The sequence below is a fragment of the Seriola dumerili genome, unplaced genomic scaffold (genome assembly GCF_002260705.1).
Source record: "Seriola dumerili isolate Sdu_G_001 unplaced genomic scaffold, Sdu_1.0 BDQW01000533.1, whole genome shotgun sequence".
In the NCBI taxonomy this organism is placed as follows: domain Eukaryota; kingdom Metazoa; phylum Chordata; class Actinopteri; order Carangiformes; family Carangidae; genus Seriola; species Seriola dumerili.
In genome coordinates, this window is record NW_019174788.1 from 2,066,189 (window position 1) to 2,082,532 (window position 16,344).

General features: G+C 42.5%; 1 protein-coding gene across 2 annotated transcripts in view; it reads right to left on the minus strand.

The window, feature by feature from the left end:
- LOC111235719 (mannosyl-oligosaccharide 1,2-alpha-mannosidase IA-like) overlaps positions 1 to 13,117 on the minus strand; it is a 185,198-nt gene extending 172,081 nt beyond the window's left edge. For both annotated transcript variants that reach the window (XM_022764232.1, XM_022764231.1), the window contains exon 1: positions 11,504 to 13,117. In XM_022764232.1, the coding sequence (XP_022619953.1) occupies positions 11,504 to 12,049 (546 nt within the window). In that variant the 5' untranslated portion in view covers positions 12,050 to 13,117. The remainder of the gene's footprint in view (positions 1 to 11,503) is intronic.
- Positions 13,118 to 16,344: the final 3,227 nt, after the last annotated feature.

Sequence of the window (16,344 nt, forward strand, 5' to 3'; positions counted from 1 at the left end):
AGCGAAAACAGAATTAGACTATTTCCTTTGCCTTCCTTTTGTAACACATGATCTCTGGAGCTTCTTCTGTCACCCCACCTCCTCACACAGACTTAAACACACATTTTAATCTCCATACTTCACTGTTTGTTAGCATGTCTTACTGTCAGCTCAGCGAACACAAATATCGAACTGATTTTGAGACTCATGCAGTCTCACACCAATTAAACTGTTTTGTACTTGTGTCTGTTACACTTGGCAGTTAAAGAGCTAAAGCCTTTCAGATTTGCTAGGTACCAAGCAGAAAAAAAACACTTGACTGTTGCTAAGCCACAAGTCTGTGTTTAATGAAATCCTGGCACAGACACATATCTGAAGACCAGTCTAATTGGGACTACATATTTTTGACACACTAAATTGTGAAGAAATTCAGGTTGGGGTTAGTTCATTTCAAATCAGTCCAGGGCGTGAATTTTATTAAAACATCACAGGTCAGACAATCTGCACTTCGTCATAATTAAGGTTCTTCTATCAAATGATGATTATATTATCGGAAATTGCTGCTTTGTCATTATTATGTGCCATTTTCAATTTGCATTTTCAGTTGGGGTAATTAAAAGTGACATGAACTCAGTCAGTGACACAATAATTCTTCCATTGCAGGTAGAAGCCACAATCTTTGACCTGGGTCAACTTGAAATGACAAGTCATTGTCATTTTCATCGCTCTCATGGTGTCCAGAGGGTCACAGCAGACATCATTATGGGGGAGCTGATGACTAGGCTCACATCTTCTGGGGGAGGTTTAGATAGCAGCAGGTTTCCACTCTAATGGTGGGCCAAATTAACTCAGAGATGGATTATGCTCTTACTCAGGTTAGCGCATAAAAAGCCTAATTAAGATCATTTGCATGACCCAGAAGCACCCTGGTTCGAACACAGGGGATGAAGGTAGAAAATGACTTGTCTCAGAAATGGTTCTGATTCCTCAACATTGTGCTGACTGGTTGACTGATTTTGTGGCACTATTCTCTGCACTATATCCTACATTATCTGTCATACGTCATAGAATATTGCAGTTTCCAGAAGTTGTTAAAAATGTCCTCCCCAAAGTTAAAAATGTTTGGTTTTATGTATTTGTTCAAATGCATCTTCTGTTTCTTACTTATTGAACAGCACACAGTAACACAGGTTTTGAAAAGTGCAACACTTTTAAAGTTTTGAGATTTTGTTGTATTTTTCAGCTGGTCAGACCTCAAAAGACACCACCACAGACTCTCATATTACATTAAATTCATTAATCGATGAAGCGATTGGCAGATTAAAATCGACAGATAGTTGTTAAGGGCAGTATCAGTGCTCCTGAAAATAATGTACCTTTATCTCAATAGACTAAGTCAAAAATTAAAAAAGCTTTATCCCTCTAAATGTGCCTAACAGTCTTCAGTGAGTGAATAAATCAGTAAAAAGCCATTTTAGTTCTGGTTCAGAAATACGACATGTGGCTATTCACGTAAGGCTTGGAAGAGAGAAAACCCGAAGATACCACTACCCTATTTTAGTCTCATACCAGCCCAGTATAGCATCAGTATCTGTGCAAAATTAGCTGGAGTTTCATGGAGTCCATGGAGTTTACTTGTGAACTTAAGGTAGTGAAACCTAAAGTGAAAAACACATCTGAGAACACGGATGGGTGTTTCTTCTTTGGAAACTGGGTCTGACCCAAGTAATCAATTAAGCAGCTGCATCATTCCCAGGTTCAACATGAGTAAAGGAAAAACTTCACATGTGAATCCACAGTTGCTTAGCAGAAACAAAACGTATGGGGGTTCTTCAAAAAAAACAACCACAGCGACTTCTGAAACTGGAAGGCAAGACCCACCCATTTCCTGTTGCTGAGCCACACTGTATCACCATCAACTCTTCCCTCACAGACGGGTTCTGACATGAAAGTAAAGTAGACAATAAAATCAATACATTAATAGTTTACAAAAAAAATATTCAAAAAGGTTTAGAGAGATTATATCCTTTTTCAAAAAATATGGTCATTCCTGATTGTGAATGATAATAAGGCTTTTTGATGCTGAAGATTTAGCAGTACTTTTCAAGCAACAAGTTGCTGTGAAAAGCATTTTAAAGAAGCTCTTACATGTTCACACTTTGACAACTGCTTTCTTGAATAAGGGGATTTTGAGGGTTGTTTCACTGAGGACTGACGGTTCATTTTAGACTGCCTTGGTTCTCTCTGGTCAAGATAAATATGCAAGAGGGTTTGAAGGCGTTATTTATTCTAGAAAAAGTCATCACGTGCATCCATCTCTTCCACATCCAGCTCTGTCTAGTGTAACAATCATGCTCAAGAAATATGCTCGAGAGCCTGTCACCTTCACTTCTCATCCAATTAATGATCAGCAAACTGGTTGTTCTCACACGCACACACACAGTCATTAGCAGACTATCGAATCAGTTTATTTGTTTTTTTCTCTGCCTTTCCACCGACTGTGGATGGATGAAAATTGCAATTATCTAGTTAGCCCATCATCCAACCTTGACGAGAAAAAGAGAAATCTATATGGCTCCCTAATGAGCACTGAGCACCATTGCTGCCATTTGATTAGGGACTTAATTGTGATAATAATGAACAAATACACCCAGCTCTGGCTAAAATGGTTTTGTAAGCATTTAGCTAATTAATGGCTATTTGCCCACTGATGCCGATGAAAGAGAAAATCACTAGGGAGACACATTTTCCACTCAACCCACGGAAAGCTAGACAGCACTGTGCTGACCATGAAAATGGTCTGGTAAGCTTTCCATACTAAGCTATTGTTCTCACTGTCGGAGAAAACTCGATCCTTGCCAACAAAGGACGCTACATAAAAGATGATGTTGTCTTGTGGGGAAATTGTAGGTCAAGGGCTTGACAGCATTATTCAGCCATCTTGAATGTAAGCTGAAACCATGTCACAAAATGATAACAACAATGCAGATAGGCCAATCTGCAACAACAGCAACCGGGCAGCTCACACTGGCTCTCTGGTGATGCAGAGGAAAGAATAATTGTCAAAGCAGTGGCAATAAACATGCCTGAGGCCACACATTGCCAAGAAGCAGGGGGGGGCAAAGTCAGTTCTGAAAAAGAAAATCACAACAAAGACTGAAGAAAAGAAAAGCAAGGAGTAAGAAGACATGGAAGACATATGGGGACAAGCCAGGTCCCCCGGCCCACTCTAATGTTTTGCCAGTGCCCTGTGAACACAGCCACGCATGTTGTTTCTGACCAATTAGGCAGGCATAAAGGCAGGGGGCTGGAACTCAGCTGGGGGCTCAGATAGTCTGCTGGTTACATCTAGGCCACTCTCTCCACTTCTTTCCTATTTGTTGAATCTGCCCGAGCAGCGAGGCCAAACAGAGAAGGTGGGGGGTAGAAGAGGTAGGGACGATTTCATTTGGCACCTTGCAAAGGATGTCAAGCAGAGCCTGCAGCAAACAAGACCATCCCTGGACCTTTCATCTTCTCCATTTTCATCAGTAGCAAACACACACACGCACACACACCGACACATAAACGCACGCACACACTCAATTATACACTGGCTGAAGCTTGCGAAAACCTGACTGGGCTGAAAGTATCTGTGCTGTGGGCCGAAACTGTTGGATGCTGGAGGTCCATGTACATTCACAGGCTGCTTGTCCCTCTTTCTCTCTCTCTCGCTCTCGTGTTTTTATAGAGCTAATAATATCAGCGAGAGCACTGAAAGAGTGTAGATAATGGTGTGAAAGCAGGCCTATTAGCCCTTGTTTATTTGTGTCTGATGGTGATGACCACACCAGAGGAGAAAGTACAGAAAGCTGTGGTGAAGGCAGAGTGAGTCTACGCAGGATTTTGGGTGAATCCAGCCTTATCGAAGTCATTGCCCAAGAAGGGAACAACATGAAACTTGACCGCATCCAGTCAGGAATGAATGTGTGCGTTTTCCAGTAATCACAGGCCTTCAGAAGCCAGGATTAGGAGGTATACGCACAGTGACCCCATTATGTCAGCAGTGCCGTTAACTCGAGATAAATGGGCTTCCATGGAACTTATTGCAACATCACAGCAGTGGAAAGAGGGACTGACAGTGTGAAAAAGATTTTTGAGTGTCTGTATGATGAAATCTGAGACAAGCGGAAATCTACATTCAAGAAAAACACACCACCACTGCCAAAAGAGTTGCCCACTCAGAGCCCTTTAGGCTCCTCTGTTCAACAAGAGGGTGAAAATGTGGACAAACTGTGGTCCAGCACCATGACCCTCTGCTTTTACTGGCAGCTGACACAAACATCTGCAGGCTACAGTAAACAGAAACATGGGGACAAATACAGCAAACCCATAGACTGGTGAGGCCTGATTTAAAAATTCTGCAAATAAGGAAGTGCATGAGCAAACAAGAGGGAGTTTCAGGGGAAAACTGGATTTTTTTTCTGTGTAACAAAGGAAAACATCTGCAAACTGTTGAGTGAGCCACGTCATCAGGAAAAGAAAAACCTATGAGCTGCGTGTGACTGTGTGACTAAAAACTCTCGAGGAACATTTACAGTGTTCACATGTACCAATCCTCCACACACACACACACACACACAGTATGCATACATAAACCTCAAACAGTACAACCTTACTGGCCTCTCAAGAGAGCAGGTCACTCGAGGCATTTTACTCGTTCAAGATGGGACATAATCCTCCAATTCTGACCCTGTCCCACACACCCAAACACACACACACACACACAGAAAACCATACACCAAAATAAACAAACATTCTTGTACAAAGCAGCATAAGTGCATCTTGAAGCTATCTACAGAGGCTTGTGTATGAATGCATTTGCACATGAGGTATGTTCACACACACAAACACACCTCTTGAAAAGCATGCCTCAACAGAGAGACTTACCCTGAAGCTAGTGGACCTACCACAAAGGGAATGCGGGGAGAAAACTGCCATGAATGCAAAAAGGATGTTAGCTAACATCTCCCCTTTTTACCTCACATCCTTCCTTTTCCTCTCTCCATTTCACCCAATCACTTACTTCCTGCAGTGATTGCCTGGGGAAAAAGACCTGGTATGGTATAGCTTAATCAGCTTTTATCGCCCACTGAGGAAAAAGCTTCTCTGCTGGGCTGTGATTTTTTTTTTTTTTTTACATGACATTTCTCTGTCTTACTGTTATTCTGCAGAAAAGATAGATTTCCCTCATGCAGCTGCTTTGACCTTTAGGGTCATCTGTGAGGGCCTGGATGTGCTACATTGTTTGTAATTGCGTCCATGTAAAGCAGGGGCTGTGTATTGACTTGAGGGGACAGAAAGAGAGAGTAAAGAAGTAAATCGATATTGTAGTTTCCGGCAAGCAAACTTTTCATTGGTCAACACCACGTCAGCAGAGTGTCACTCAAGCGTTGCAGCAGGACGTCTAGATGTAGAACTGCAGCAACCAGCATACTGATATTTTCTGCTTTGAACAGGGAGCATCAAGACAAAGGTACCCTGAGGAGTTGTTGTCCACTAGTAGCACTATAGAGCATTGATTTAATGAGAGGGTCTCTGAATTGTTTGTTCTCCGGCACAGGCACAAGAACGAGGGGTGACGAGATGCACATTCCTGCCAGAGGTTTCATATTATTCCACTGATCCACATGTGCCGGAAACACACAAAGACACAGCAATGTGCCAGCATAAACAGGAGAGAGAAAGACTCAGAGCAAGTAAAGATTTAAGTGACGACACAGGATTTCAAATGGTTCAAAATCTGCCTCTCAAGGGAAGTCAGTTAGACCTCCAGGAAAAAAAAGAAAACTCCACAGAACACCTTTAAGAGTATTTTTCAAAAGAAAAAAGAAAAACTGATCAATTACATGGACTAGAGGGTGAGGTGAGGTGAATGAGGTGTCAGTCATGCTCACAAGGACTATCTGCTATCCCTATGCAATAGACATACACTCACTCAAAATCAGTGTTTTAACTCATCACCATCAACAACATTAATGGTTCAAATGTGCAGCAACAGAGTGTGTGGGTTTCATAAGTCAAGGTCCGTTATATAATCTTGCAATTACTGTAGTTGGAAGCACCTCTGTACAGGTTTAGTGTGTTGTCATTTTGGAGTGTTTTGTTTTGATAACACTACAGTTACTAATGAGCTGGAAAACAAAGATCTTTTGCTCTTTTAACATGATAACATTGTGGGTTTGCTTTATCGGGTGTAACACGTAACATACACTGTGTATGTATTATGTAATAAATGCATAAAACATGTGCTCTGCTTCTTTTAAGTCCATGTCACTTGTTTTTCTCAGAGGGTTTCAAAATGGATCTACAGATGACACCTGCTGCAGCACTTATCAGTTTATCAGTGAAGGAAACTAATAACTGCTATGTGGTCTAAAGAAGTTTTAAGCTATGTGAATAAATATCTCATGTTTGTGTGAGAACAGCTTACTAAGTATTTTTTTTTTCATCTATAATGCATTAATTTCAATTATACATTAATATAAACGCTGTACTTTTTCGATGTTTCGAAGTTGCCTTTTTAAAATGCACTGCTACCGTTACATGCAAAGACTATTATCTCATTTGCTTCCATCATACACCCACATATGTTTAGGTTCACTTCCTCATAACCAGAAATATTCATTGGTGACTTCACTGCAATGTACTTTTTGATATGAAGAGAAAATAAAAGTCCAACAATAGACCTGGATCATATCAGAACAGGAAGCAGTGAATTATTTGAAAATAACAAAATGCTTCAAGAGAATAACCAACTTAATGATGGTTAAAGATGGATTAACGTGAGTGAGAGAAAGTAGCAGGAAATGAAAAGCTTAAAGTACTGCAAAATATTCTTGGTAAAAGCAGTAACCAGGTGGTATACTCTATCCCTGCCTCCAATCTTCATTATTTGCTGCTCATAATGTTAACAATCTTGGAAGTTGCTGCTATTGTAATTACAGTAACCAGCCCAAGGAAAGACCTACTATGCCTACGACATCCATGTCAAATTAGCTCAAACAAACATCTCAGAATGTAGATCAAAGGGTCAATTGTTTGTTGTGTGGAACAGAAGGCCTGCATCACTGCCCCACAGCTTATGACAGGTTGATAATATCTGCCTCAGCTACGATTGTCTTGCAAAATATATCAATATCAAGCAGGCCTGGCTACCGACTCCCCCGCATAAACAAGACCAAGACAACTATGGACTCACATTCCAAATACTGGTCGCTGACATTTGCACAGCATCCACAGAGGAGAGGAAAGGCACAAATGCTCCAGCTCTGTGGGACCACTAGGAGGGTGTAAGCCTTTTCTTAAGACTTTATTCATCTTCCATTTCTTTCTTCTCGCTCAGCAAGATGGCCATTTTCCTGGCTCAGACAGGAGGTTGTTTGGCATACCTGGTTCGTAGCGGGAGACAGCGGGGGAATGAGGGGTGGAGAGAGGTCATGGTGCTCAGCAACGGCCAGGAGGCGCCAGCTTAACGGCAGCATTTTATTCACACAGACACCCAGCTCACTGGTCATTGCCGCTATAAGGGGATTTCAGGTTCAGCTACAAGCTCACCTATTTGTGAGGCTTTTTGTGTTAGGTTTGTGTGTCTGTGTGTACATGTGTTTGTTAGTTTCCACACATACTTCCTTCACTGTAAAAAAAGAAAGAAAGAAAACTTTATACAGCATTCTACCCTTAAGTCTAACTCTAAAACAGACAAATGGCTCATGTTGTTGGTGGTGTTTTGTAAAAAGTGAATTTAACCATAAACTGATGCTAGCTGTGTATGTCTCAACAGCAAATAGGATGACATTTAAAACTGTCATTTTACTGTATGTTTATTAAACATGTAACATTACAATACAGTGCGGAGGGACACCATCTTTTTAACTGAAGGGCAATGTCACCGAAATGTGTTTGAAAGTGAACTTGACCTCTGACCAACTTCATAAAATTGGCCTACATAAGTCAGAAACACATACCACAAATTACTCCAAACTATAACTGAAAAAACTGCAAACTGCACAGTATCTTTAAGAACACAGTAGAAACCTGCCAACCATTAAGTGCATTTTGGCAAAATGTTTAGTTAGCAAGAAGATGAAGTGAACAAATGAAGTGTGGTTAGTCAGTATAAACTACACTAAAAAACTGGTTTAAGCAAACTTATCTTATGACTTATGTCTTATCAGTGTCTTACAGACTTGTACTGTTTATAAAGACATTTTAGCATTTCTCAGCAATATTGCTTACTATTCTGGAATACACACTCTCTCACACACAACACAAACACATCCAACTGACCAGTAAATACACTTGGTTTGAAAGAGAACAGATGTCCCTCATTTGACTGAAGTCTACACAGTGATGCAGGTGGGCTTTGAACTGGATGGATAAACACAGTGACAACACTTTTAACTGCAACTGTCAAACTCCACATCCCCAAACACTTCTAATCTAGATAAACCAGTAAGTCCCTGCCTACACACACACCACACACACACAAACCACCACACACACACACACACACACACACACACACACACACACACACACACACAAAAACAGGACAAAGAAGCCCTGAAGACTTTTATTGCTCCGCTGGAGGAGGCTCTGTCACGAGAGGCTGCAGTGTGTCTGTCCTCTCACTGCAGCACTCTTAGCTGTCAGCTCCATCTCCTCCCTGTGCTACCTTCTCCCCATGTGAATGCATTAGAGGCCGCATTATACAATATATTCCAATTTCCTCAAGCAAAGGCCCTCATTTGACTACACCGGCATATCTATGTTAAACATTCAGCAGATGAAAGAGACAGCAAATCTCAGGTTTTACACAGACAGCCTTTTAATGCACACTTCTCGTTTGATGTATGTGATGTTGAAGAGACCAACAGAGGACAGAGATGCAGAGGCTTCAGCCTGCGAATGAGCCTCAGCCCTCGAATTTCTACAGAGCTCCCACCACTCTCCGGTGTTGTGCTGCCGTTGTGGATGTTGCTACTTCTCTGCTCTCTTATTACTGTAGTCCAAGTTCTAACCTTACTGTGTGTAAAAGGACATCAGCAACACAATGTGCATGCAGGAAAGGCCACTCCTGTTGCTCCAGGTGCACATCTTTGCTGTGTGATCCCTGCTCCCCGCTCCAGCCTCTTATGTTGGAGCCAATGAGGCAGTAACATAGCATTGCAGGCGACTCAGTGAGCCATGACATCACAGAATTACAAATAGGAGGCTGTTTGAAAATTGTCATCTTCATCCTGCTGGGGACTTTTGGAGGAGAATGAACTATCTACTAGCAGGGAGTTGCTGGAAGAGGTAAACAGCACTTTGGCAACTTTGACATTATTCGCTGGCATGCTGGGAAACCTAGCCAGTGGTGGGCCACCTTCAAAACATTTGCCTTGTGTGATCAGGCAGTCATTGTCCCTTGTTTCACCCTCTCTTGGCAGCGGGTGCACACACAGAGGAAGAAGGTGGGGAGTCTGCTTTCTAGTTGCTGGCAGTTGAGAAAAACGATGCCTATTCAGAGGTTGGGCATTGAGGCACTCTGTGGGCTGGACCAGACCCTTTCTGTTGGCTTTGGGAGGGGATACCCTCTCTGCATTCCCTTACAGTGAAAAAAAGCACTTATACAGAACTGCTCTGTCTGTACACCACAAAACGAGCTGAGAGAATGAACTAAAAATTCAGTTCTGTATGACATTTCATGCAACACAGAAATATACATCAAAACATGCTACTATTGTCAGTTTTACTCTCTTTGGTTTTACATCTATAGACCTGGACAAAGCACAGGCTCGCTATGTGTCAGTGTGTGCTGGCAGCATGAATGTGAGCCTCCAGAAAAAAAGACAAGCCATCTGGAACACTGCCAACAGGCTTGAGACAGTGGGAGCTGTAGCAACAACAGTAGCAAACCACACAAAACACACAATAGGATATGGACACAAAAAGAGTAGCATGCAACTCATGTAAGCAGGGACTGTCTACTCTTCAACGCCATAATAAAGACCTTCACTCGAGGAAACAATTATTATTCTGCAAGGATAATTAGGCAAAAGAGGGCGTGGTGGAAAATAACTTTTCCTCAGACGACTATGACCCCAAGGCAAGAACTTTGCCGAGCTCAGCTGAACAGACCAGGCGAGCAAAGTCACATTGACATTCACTTGAAAGAGCATCAAAGGAGAAGCTATGAGTCAGTCAGAACTCAGGCAAATAACCCTCTCCGTCCTCTGATGCCTCAGTTATCATGTAGCACTTCACCTCTAGGTATGAAAGGCATGTGAGCAGCGTGAGAGGGTGACAGCAGGCTGGAAGAGAGAGTGACAACAGTACTTATCCATGTCACATGCCAAGGATGAAACCCATCTGCACATGCTGGCCAATGGCTTCACCGCTTCACTCCCCCTTTCCTCCTCCCTCCTCTTCCTCCCTCCTCCTCCCTCCTCACCATCCTCACTTGCCTAGAGTGGGTACAGATGTGTGATCCACAGACGCTCCCACTCTGGAGTCCTTATTGGACCCAAAGGGCTCAACAAAGGCTGGCAGACAGCTTGAAGAGCTACTGGGCAAAGTGTCACTGCACACAGCCACATCATGTGCGGGCGTTTTGTGTGAGGGAGATAGAGGTGCTGCCACTAAATGCAGGACATTTTATCATTCAGAATGACAAAGTGGAACGCTGTCAAGTGCAGTTTATTCACTTAATCTGCAGTGCTGAAATTCTACCATGGACTTCACTAACAGTTTTATCCCATTGTTTCTCCTGAACACTTATTTATTCTTAATCTGATTCTTTTTTCTAAAATATTCGACTTCATGTAATCTCAGCTACAGATAGTAGAAACATTCAGTCATCTGTTTGCCAACTTCATTAATAGAAACCCAACAGGAATTCATTTACGAAAAGGCAAAGGCACAGGGTAAATTTAGACAACCGATATGACTGAACTGATGTAATTTATTTAGTCTGTTTGACGGCAGCCTGGCAAACAACTGTCCCACCGCTTCTATAGAGATTGTCTGTATTGTCAGACAAAAACAAACTCAACCACAGAAATACGATAACTTCTTTCGAGTGAGTATGGCTGTATTTTTTATATCTGAATAAAACAGACAACAATTTATCTGTCGTGTTTTTCTGTGCAACTGAAACATACTTCATGTGAATTGAAACTGCCATAGAAACTTGAAAGGAAACAATATTTATATGATATTTTGAGGGGGAAGTAGAGTGGTACTATATGCATGATGATGTGGTCAATGTGATGACCAGTGAACAGACTTTAATCATCTTGTACAAATAACAGCTGTCCTGAATTCACCCCCAAATATACTTCCTGTTTTTCTCTTAAACCTCAATCTTTACTTCCCTTAACACACCAGAATTTAGGCTACTCCACAGAACAAATGAGGTTACCACATGTCAAGTGTCCACACCCTACAGACACGTTTAACTGCCATGAGACCCCCGCCAGGTTCACGATCACATCCTTACCTCTTTGACTTTCTCCCGGCGCTCGTTGGTCTTGGGGTCGCTCGGGTTGCCGCTGTCTCTCCCCAGCGGGGGTTTGAGGAGACATCCTTTGAACTTCTTGAAACTGAAAGTATCCGAGTTGGCATCGTGGTCAGAAGAGGTCGCGGACTCCGTTTTCGACTTGGGCAGAGTCATATCCTCCTGTGCCTTGCCCCCGGCCAGCCGCTCCTCGGTCGCCTCATGAGAGACGGACGGTTTGCGGCTCAGACTTTTCAGCTTGGTGCTGGTCTCTCCCTTGGCCGAGGTCATGCCCCGGGGGTGCTCCTGGTCCTTGGGTCTTTTTAAGTGCTCCCGGGCATCGTTCTCGGACCCAGAGCCAACAGTGACCGGCTGGGTCTCTGTCTTGGACAGAAAAATGCGTTTTAGTCGGACAGAGTCGGGCAAAAAGAAAAGGGCCCCAAAACACAGTGTTACCAAACCCGAGAGAAAGAGCAGAAATACGAATTTCTGGGACAGGCGCAGACCCATGCCCGATGCCGACACACCGGGCAACTTTCGGAAAACCATTGAAACTTTTCTTGAGACGCTGCCTTACAGTATTTCTCCGAGACTACACGGTGTTTTGACAGTCTCCGCTCTCTACTGAACAGCTTCTCTGCTGCCTTGAGGCATGTGTAAAAACTAGATATATGCGGGATTTTAAACACACCCCCGCGACACTTGCAGAGTAGCGTAAACAGCCTGCCAGAGCTGTCTTTATCTCGCTATCGATTGGATCTGCATAAGCAAAGGTTAGGCCTGCCTACATCTACAATTTACCAATCATCTGGAAACGCAAACTCCAGAGCTTTGGGGGGATTATCTACATAACACAATCACCGACATCAATAGACTGCAGGATCTGGGTTTAAAAATGTTAATCATAAAACAGCGCAGGGCTTCGGGGCTGATAGATAAATGGCACTGGCGTTTACTGGAGCACTAAGCTATGTTCAAGAATAACAGGATTACAGTAGCATACGCCAGTCTAACAAATAAATGCACTTTTAAAAGAGATGATCAAACGTCTCGCAGTCTGTCAGGCATGTGAACAAAGTTGTGTCTCGATGCATTATTCCACGCCGTGCAAATCGTCAATAACACACTGCCCTACGGTGCAAAACCTCAAGCGTGCGGCAGAGCATCTTTTCCTGGTCTCCGTTTATACCGACCCACGTTGCTGCACAATAAGCTCCTGAAATCACGTTTAAAATCACAAGCCGTTTTGTTTGCATCTATCCTGTACAGCTGGTGGACGGAAACGCGTGTATATTCATGTCGCCTGTCTGTCAATTGCGCTCCTCCGGCAGCCTCCGTTTCCCCCTTTTCCACTGGCGTCAACACGCCGGGCGAAACAAATCGGTGGATGACATAAAAAAAAAAGAAGGCGGGTTTTGTCCCGTGCGAAGTTATCTTATCCCCCGATCCAAATCCGTGGAATAAACAAATCCACCATCCAGTCCGCCGGGTCTCCAACAAAGACGAGACACACACACACACACACCGCCGCGTCGTCGCTCCGGTACCCGCCGCCGTCCGCCCGCCTGCCGTGCCTCGCTCTCTCTCGCCTGTAGTGCGCACTTGTGTCGCTGTGCCGTGGACGTCCGCTTGCGTAAAAAGGCGAGAGGAGAGGGCTGGAAATGTAACATATAGTGCAGGCAGGGCGAGGAAAAGAAAGGGGGGGGGGGGGGGGGGGGGGCGAAACGGTCCACCGCTCGACAATCCAGTGGGCTGGTCGGATTTCTTGATGGATATTCACAGCGGCTTATCAAAACACAGTTAAGCCTTTTGAGCCGTTTGGACAAAGGGAGAGAGGTCTTAAATGGCTCTGTACGGCAGAAAACCATCCACACCCCCGAGGAAAAGGAGTTTGTTTAATCCCTGAAAAGCCTTCGCAAGACGGTAGATGTATCTACTACAGATGTCTAAATTAATTAAATAAGTGATAAGGTCAAATATAAATCAAGAAAACGTATTATGATCCACTACTTTCATTTTGGGAAGAGATGGTAACCCACCATAAAAGACGTCCTTTGGTTTTTGTTTGTTTTCACGACCTCACTGTCCATTGAGGACAACAGTTGGGACACACCCACCTGATGAAAAGTGACATTTATGCATACAGTCTATTCATTTCTTTATTTATTGTGCTCTAAATTGTGAAGTTTCTATTTTGCTAGCCCGTTGTCCCGTTTGTTTGTGCCTCTCACGTAATTAGCATTTTTCCATAGTGGAGTTTAACATTGACCTTAACGAACTAGCTAAGCATTCGGTTCCCTCAAACATAAACACAAAAAGTTTGAAGAGCTCAATAAGTCGTTTGACGACACTTACCGCTGGTTTCAAGACATCTTTCGATTCCCCACAGACCCTTCCAACAAGCTGAAACAAAAATATTCAGTTGGATGTACATTACAGAAGATTTTGGACAAGTTTCCCAGCTGCAACTGTTGATTAGCCATGCTAATTTGGTTACCGGATGTGACGTTACCTGCCGTATTCAAAGCTAGCAACATTTTAATTTAAATAGCCTGAATAAACTTAAACATGTTCCTCTTCATGTTCTCGAGCATTTAAATTGTTGAGATAATTCAACTTTTACATTATTTCTTACATTTTTATATTCATATTTTTTCTGCATATTTCAGTGGGAGGCCACCATCTTGCCTTGGCTGAAGAAAATGGTCACTTCGTTGGAAATTGGTAAAAAAAAAAAAAAAAATCATGTTTTATTGTGCAGCACAGAGGCTACGTTTCATTCCATTTGGGTAAAATAGTCTCTAAGCAATGTGAAAATGTCTTAAAAGTGGCAAGTGTTGTCAAAACACTTACAGGGGATTTCAAAGTTTGACTTCTTTGGGTTCTTTCAGAAAATTAGAACTTAACTTTAACTTAACCTTCAATGCCAAAGTCTCAACTGTGAAAAATTATGATTTATGAGTCCCATAAACCAGCTAAATATTCACAAAGGACATCAGAGGGTCCATGGATTGCATGGTCCATGGGCCTGTGTCATTGCATACTGTTACAACTTCATCTAAAGCTCTATCAATTTTCCTTATGATGGCAAAGTAAACTCAAAAGTGTAATTTCTCACCACTTAACTAATGCCTCTGGCTTATGATGTTTTTCCCAGCCATTGAATTCAGCTGTAAATCAAATGTCTTAGACGTATGACAGCATTCCTCAAAGAATAGATTCATACTTAATAAGGTGTAAAAGTTATTACAAATACCAATTTTGGTGCTATGGAACTTATTGTGAGTAAAATAATAGGCCTGCTGACTACAAATTCAACAAAACAATCCCAAGTCAAGGTCCACTTAGCAGCTTTTTTCAACCATATCACATGGTCTTCATCAGCGGATGGTGTTTACGCAGTTGTCATGGAGACGGCACTGTTAGCATGCAAGCTCAGTAGCTGTTCATAATTGTCTCCATGACTGAGAAAACTCCATCTGCTGATGAAGACTGTGTTATACGGTTGAAAGCTATTGTTTTCGAACTACCATTTCCAAGGTCAAAGGTGAACTATTATGCAAGACTTCAAGTTTAGGTTTGCTCAAATTCAACACTTTGAATCAAGGTATTGTATCAGTGCTTTGACTGAGGTTTTCTGGTAAAGAGGGAGTTTAGAAAAGTCTGTGTACATAATGTTTACATAAGCAAGAGAGAAGCCAAACTGTAAACACAGTGTTTTCTCAAGATTAAATAAGACAGATGGGCCCATGAGTTGCCCATTATTGAAGAGCCTGCACAGCACTATTCAGCGAATGCACCTGCAAGCAGGAATGAGAAAACAAAGGTGTGATTGGTTTCAATATCTGACTTTAATTGCAAGTTACCCCCCCCCCCCCCCCCCCCCCCCCAACACCACTCCTCACCAAAAGGCCTCTTCCGGTCCTTGGAAATCAGGTGGGTGATTGTCACTGTTGTCCGTAAGTTGCCTCAGGATACGACGTTCCTGACAATGTGTCTGTGTGTGTCTGATGAACCCGAAACACAGGATCTCTCCTTCCCTCTGTCTCCTTTTCTGTTGTTGGAGCGATCATTTCAATATAAAAGCGGATACTCTTCTTCCTTCCAGGCAAAAAAAAAAACTGGACTAGAATTTTAACATTTCCTGTGAAAATCCCTGCCTGCACAAGAAAAAAGCACTTATTAACATCTGACACATGAAACTCCTCAGGCTCTTCTTTTTGTCACTGTCAGTTGCATATGGTAGGATTTGCTAATTTTAAGGTAATTTGCACTGCATTTGACCCCACGTTTTCACTGCTAAGCCATCTCCCACTGCAGGCCTAATTGCATCAGACTGGTTGTCTGTAATTTAAAGAACAGAGGGGGGAAAAGAAGACAGAACTGTTGAATTAGCCTTTTTATTTTGTGATCCAAGAGCATTTCCTCTGAGAGTAGGTAAATCTATGAAGCATTTTGTGGGCTTTATCACTGACAAAAGGACAGTTTGTAGTCAGAAAGAGGGGCTTTGTGATGGCTCAGCGTCTGTGTATTGTGAGGCTTGAACCATGTGCTTTTTATCACTATGTACTACAAGGTACACTATGTGACCACTTAATTAGGTACAGCTGTACCATTAAACAATCCAGCACAACTGTCATAAAGTTATGAAGCATATAATGGACACTGTTATTGAGGTGTTAAATAAATGATATGCTTTAACACTGAGGTCACATTTAGTGGTGGTGTTTCTAGTATTCTGCTTCCATAACAAATGTAAATAGGGAGGACAAGAAACAGTAAACTCCTCTCCATAAAATGTAGTACAGTACAACACCACCTTCAATTGAAACCTCAACAATAAA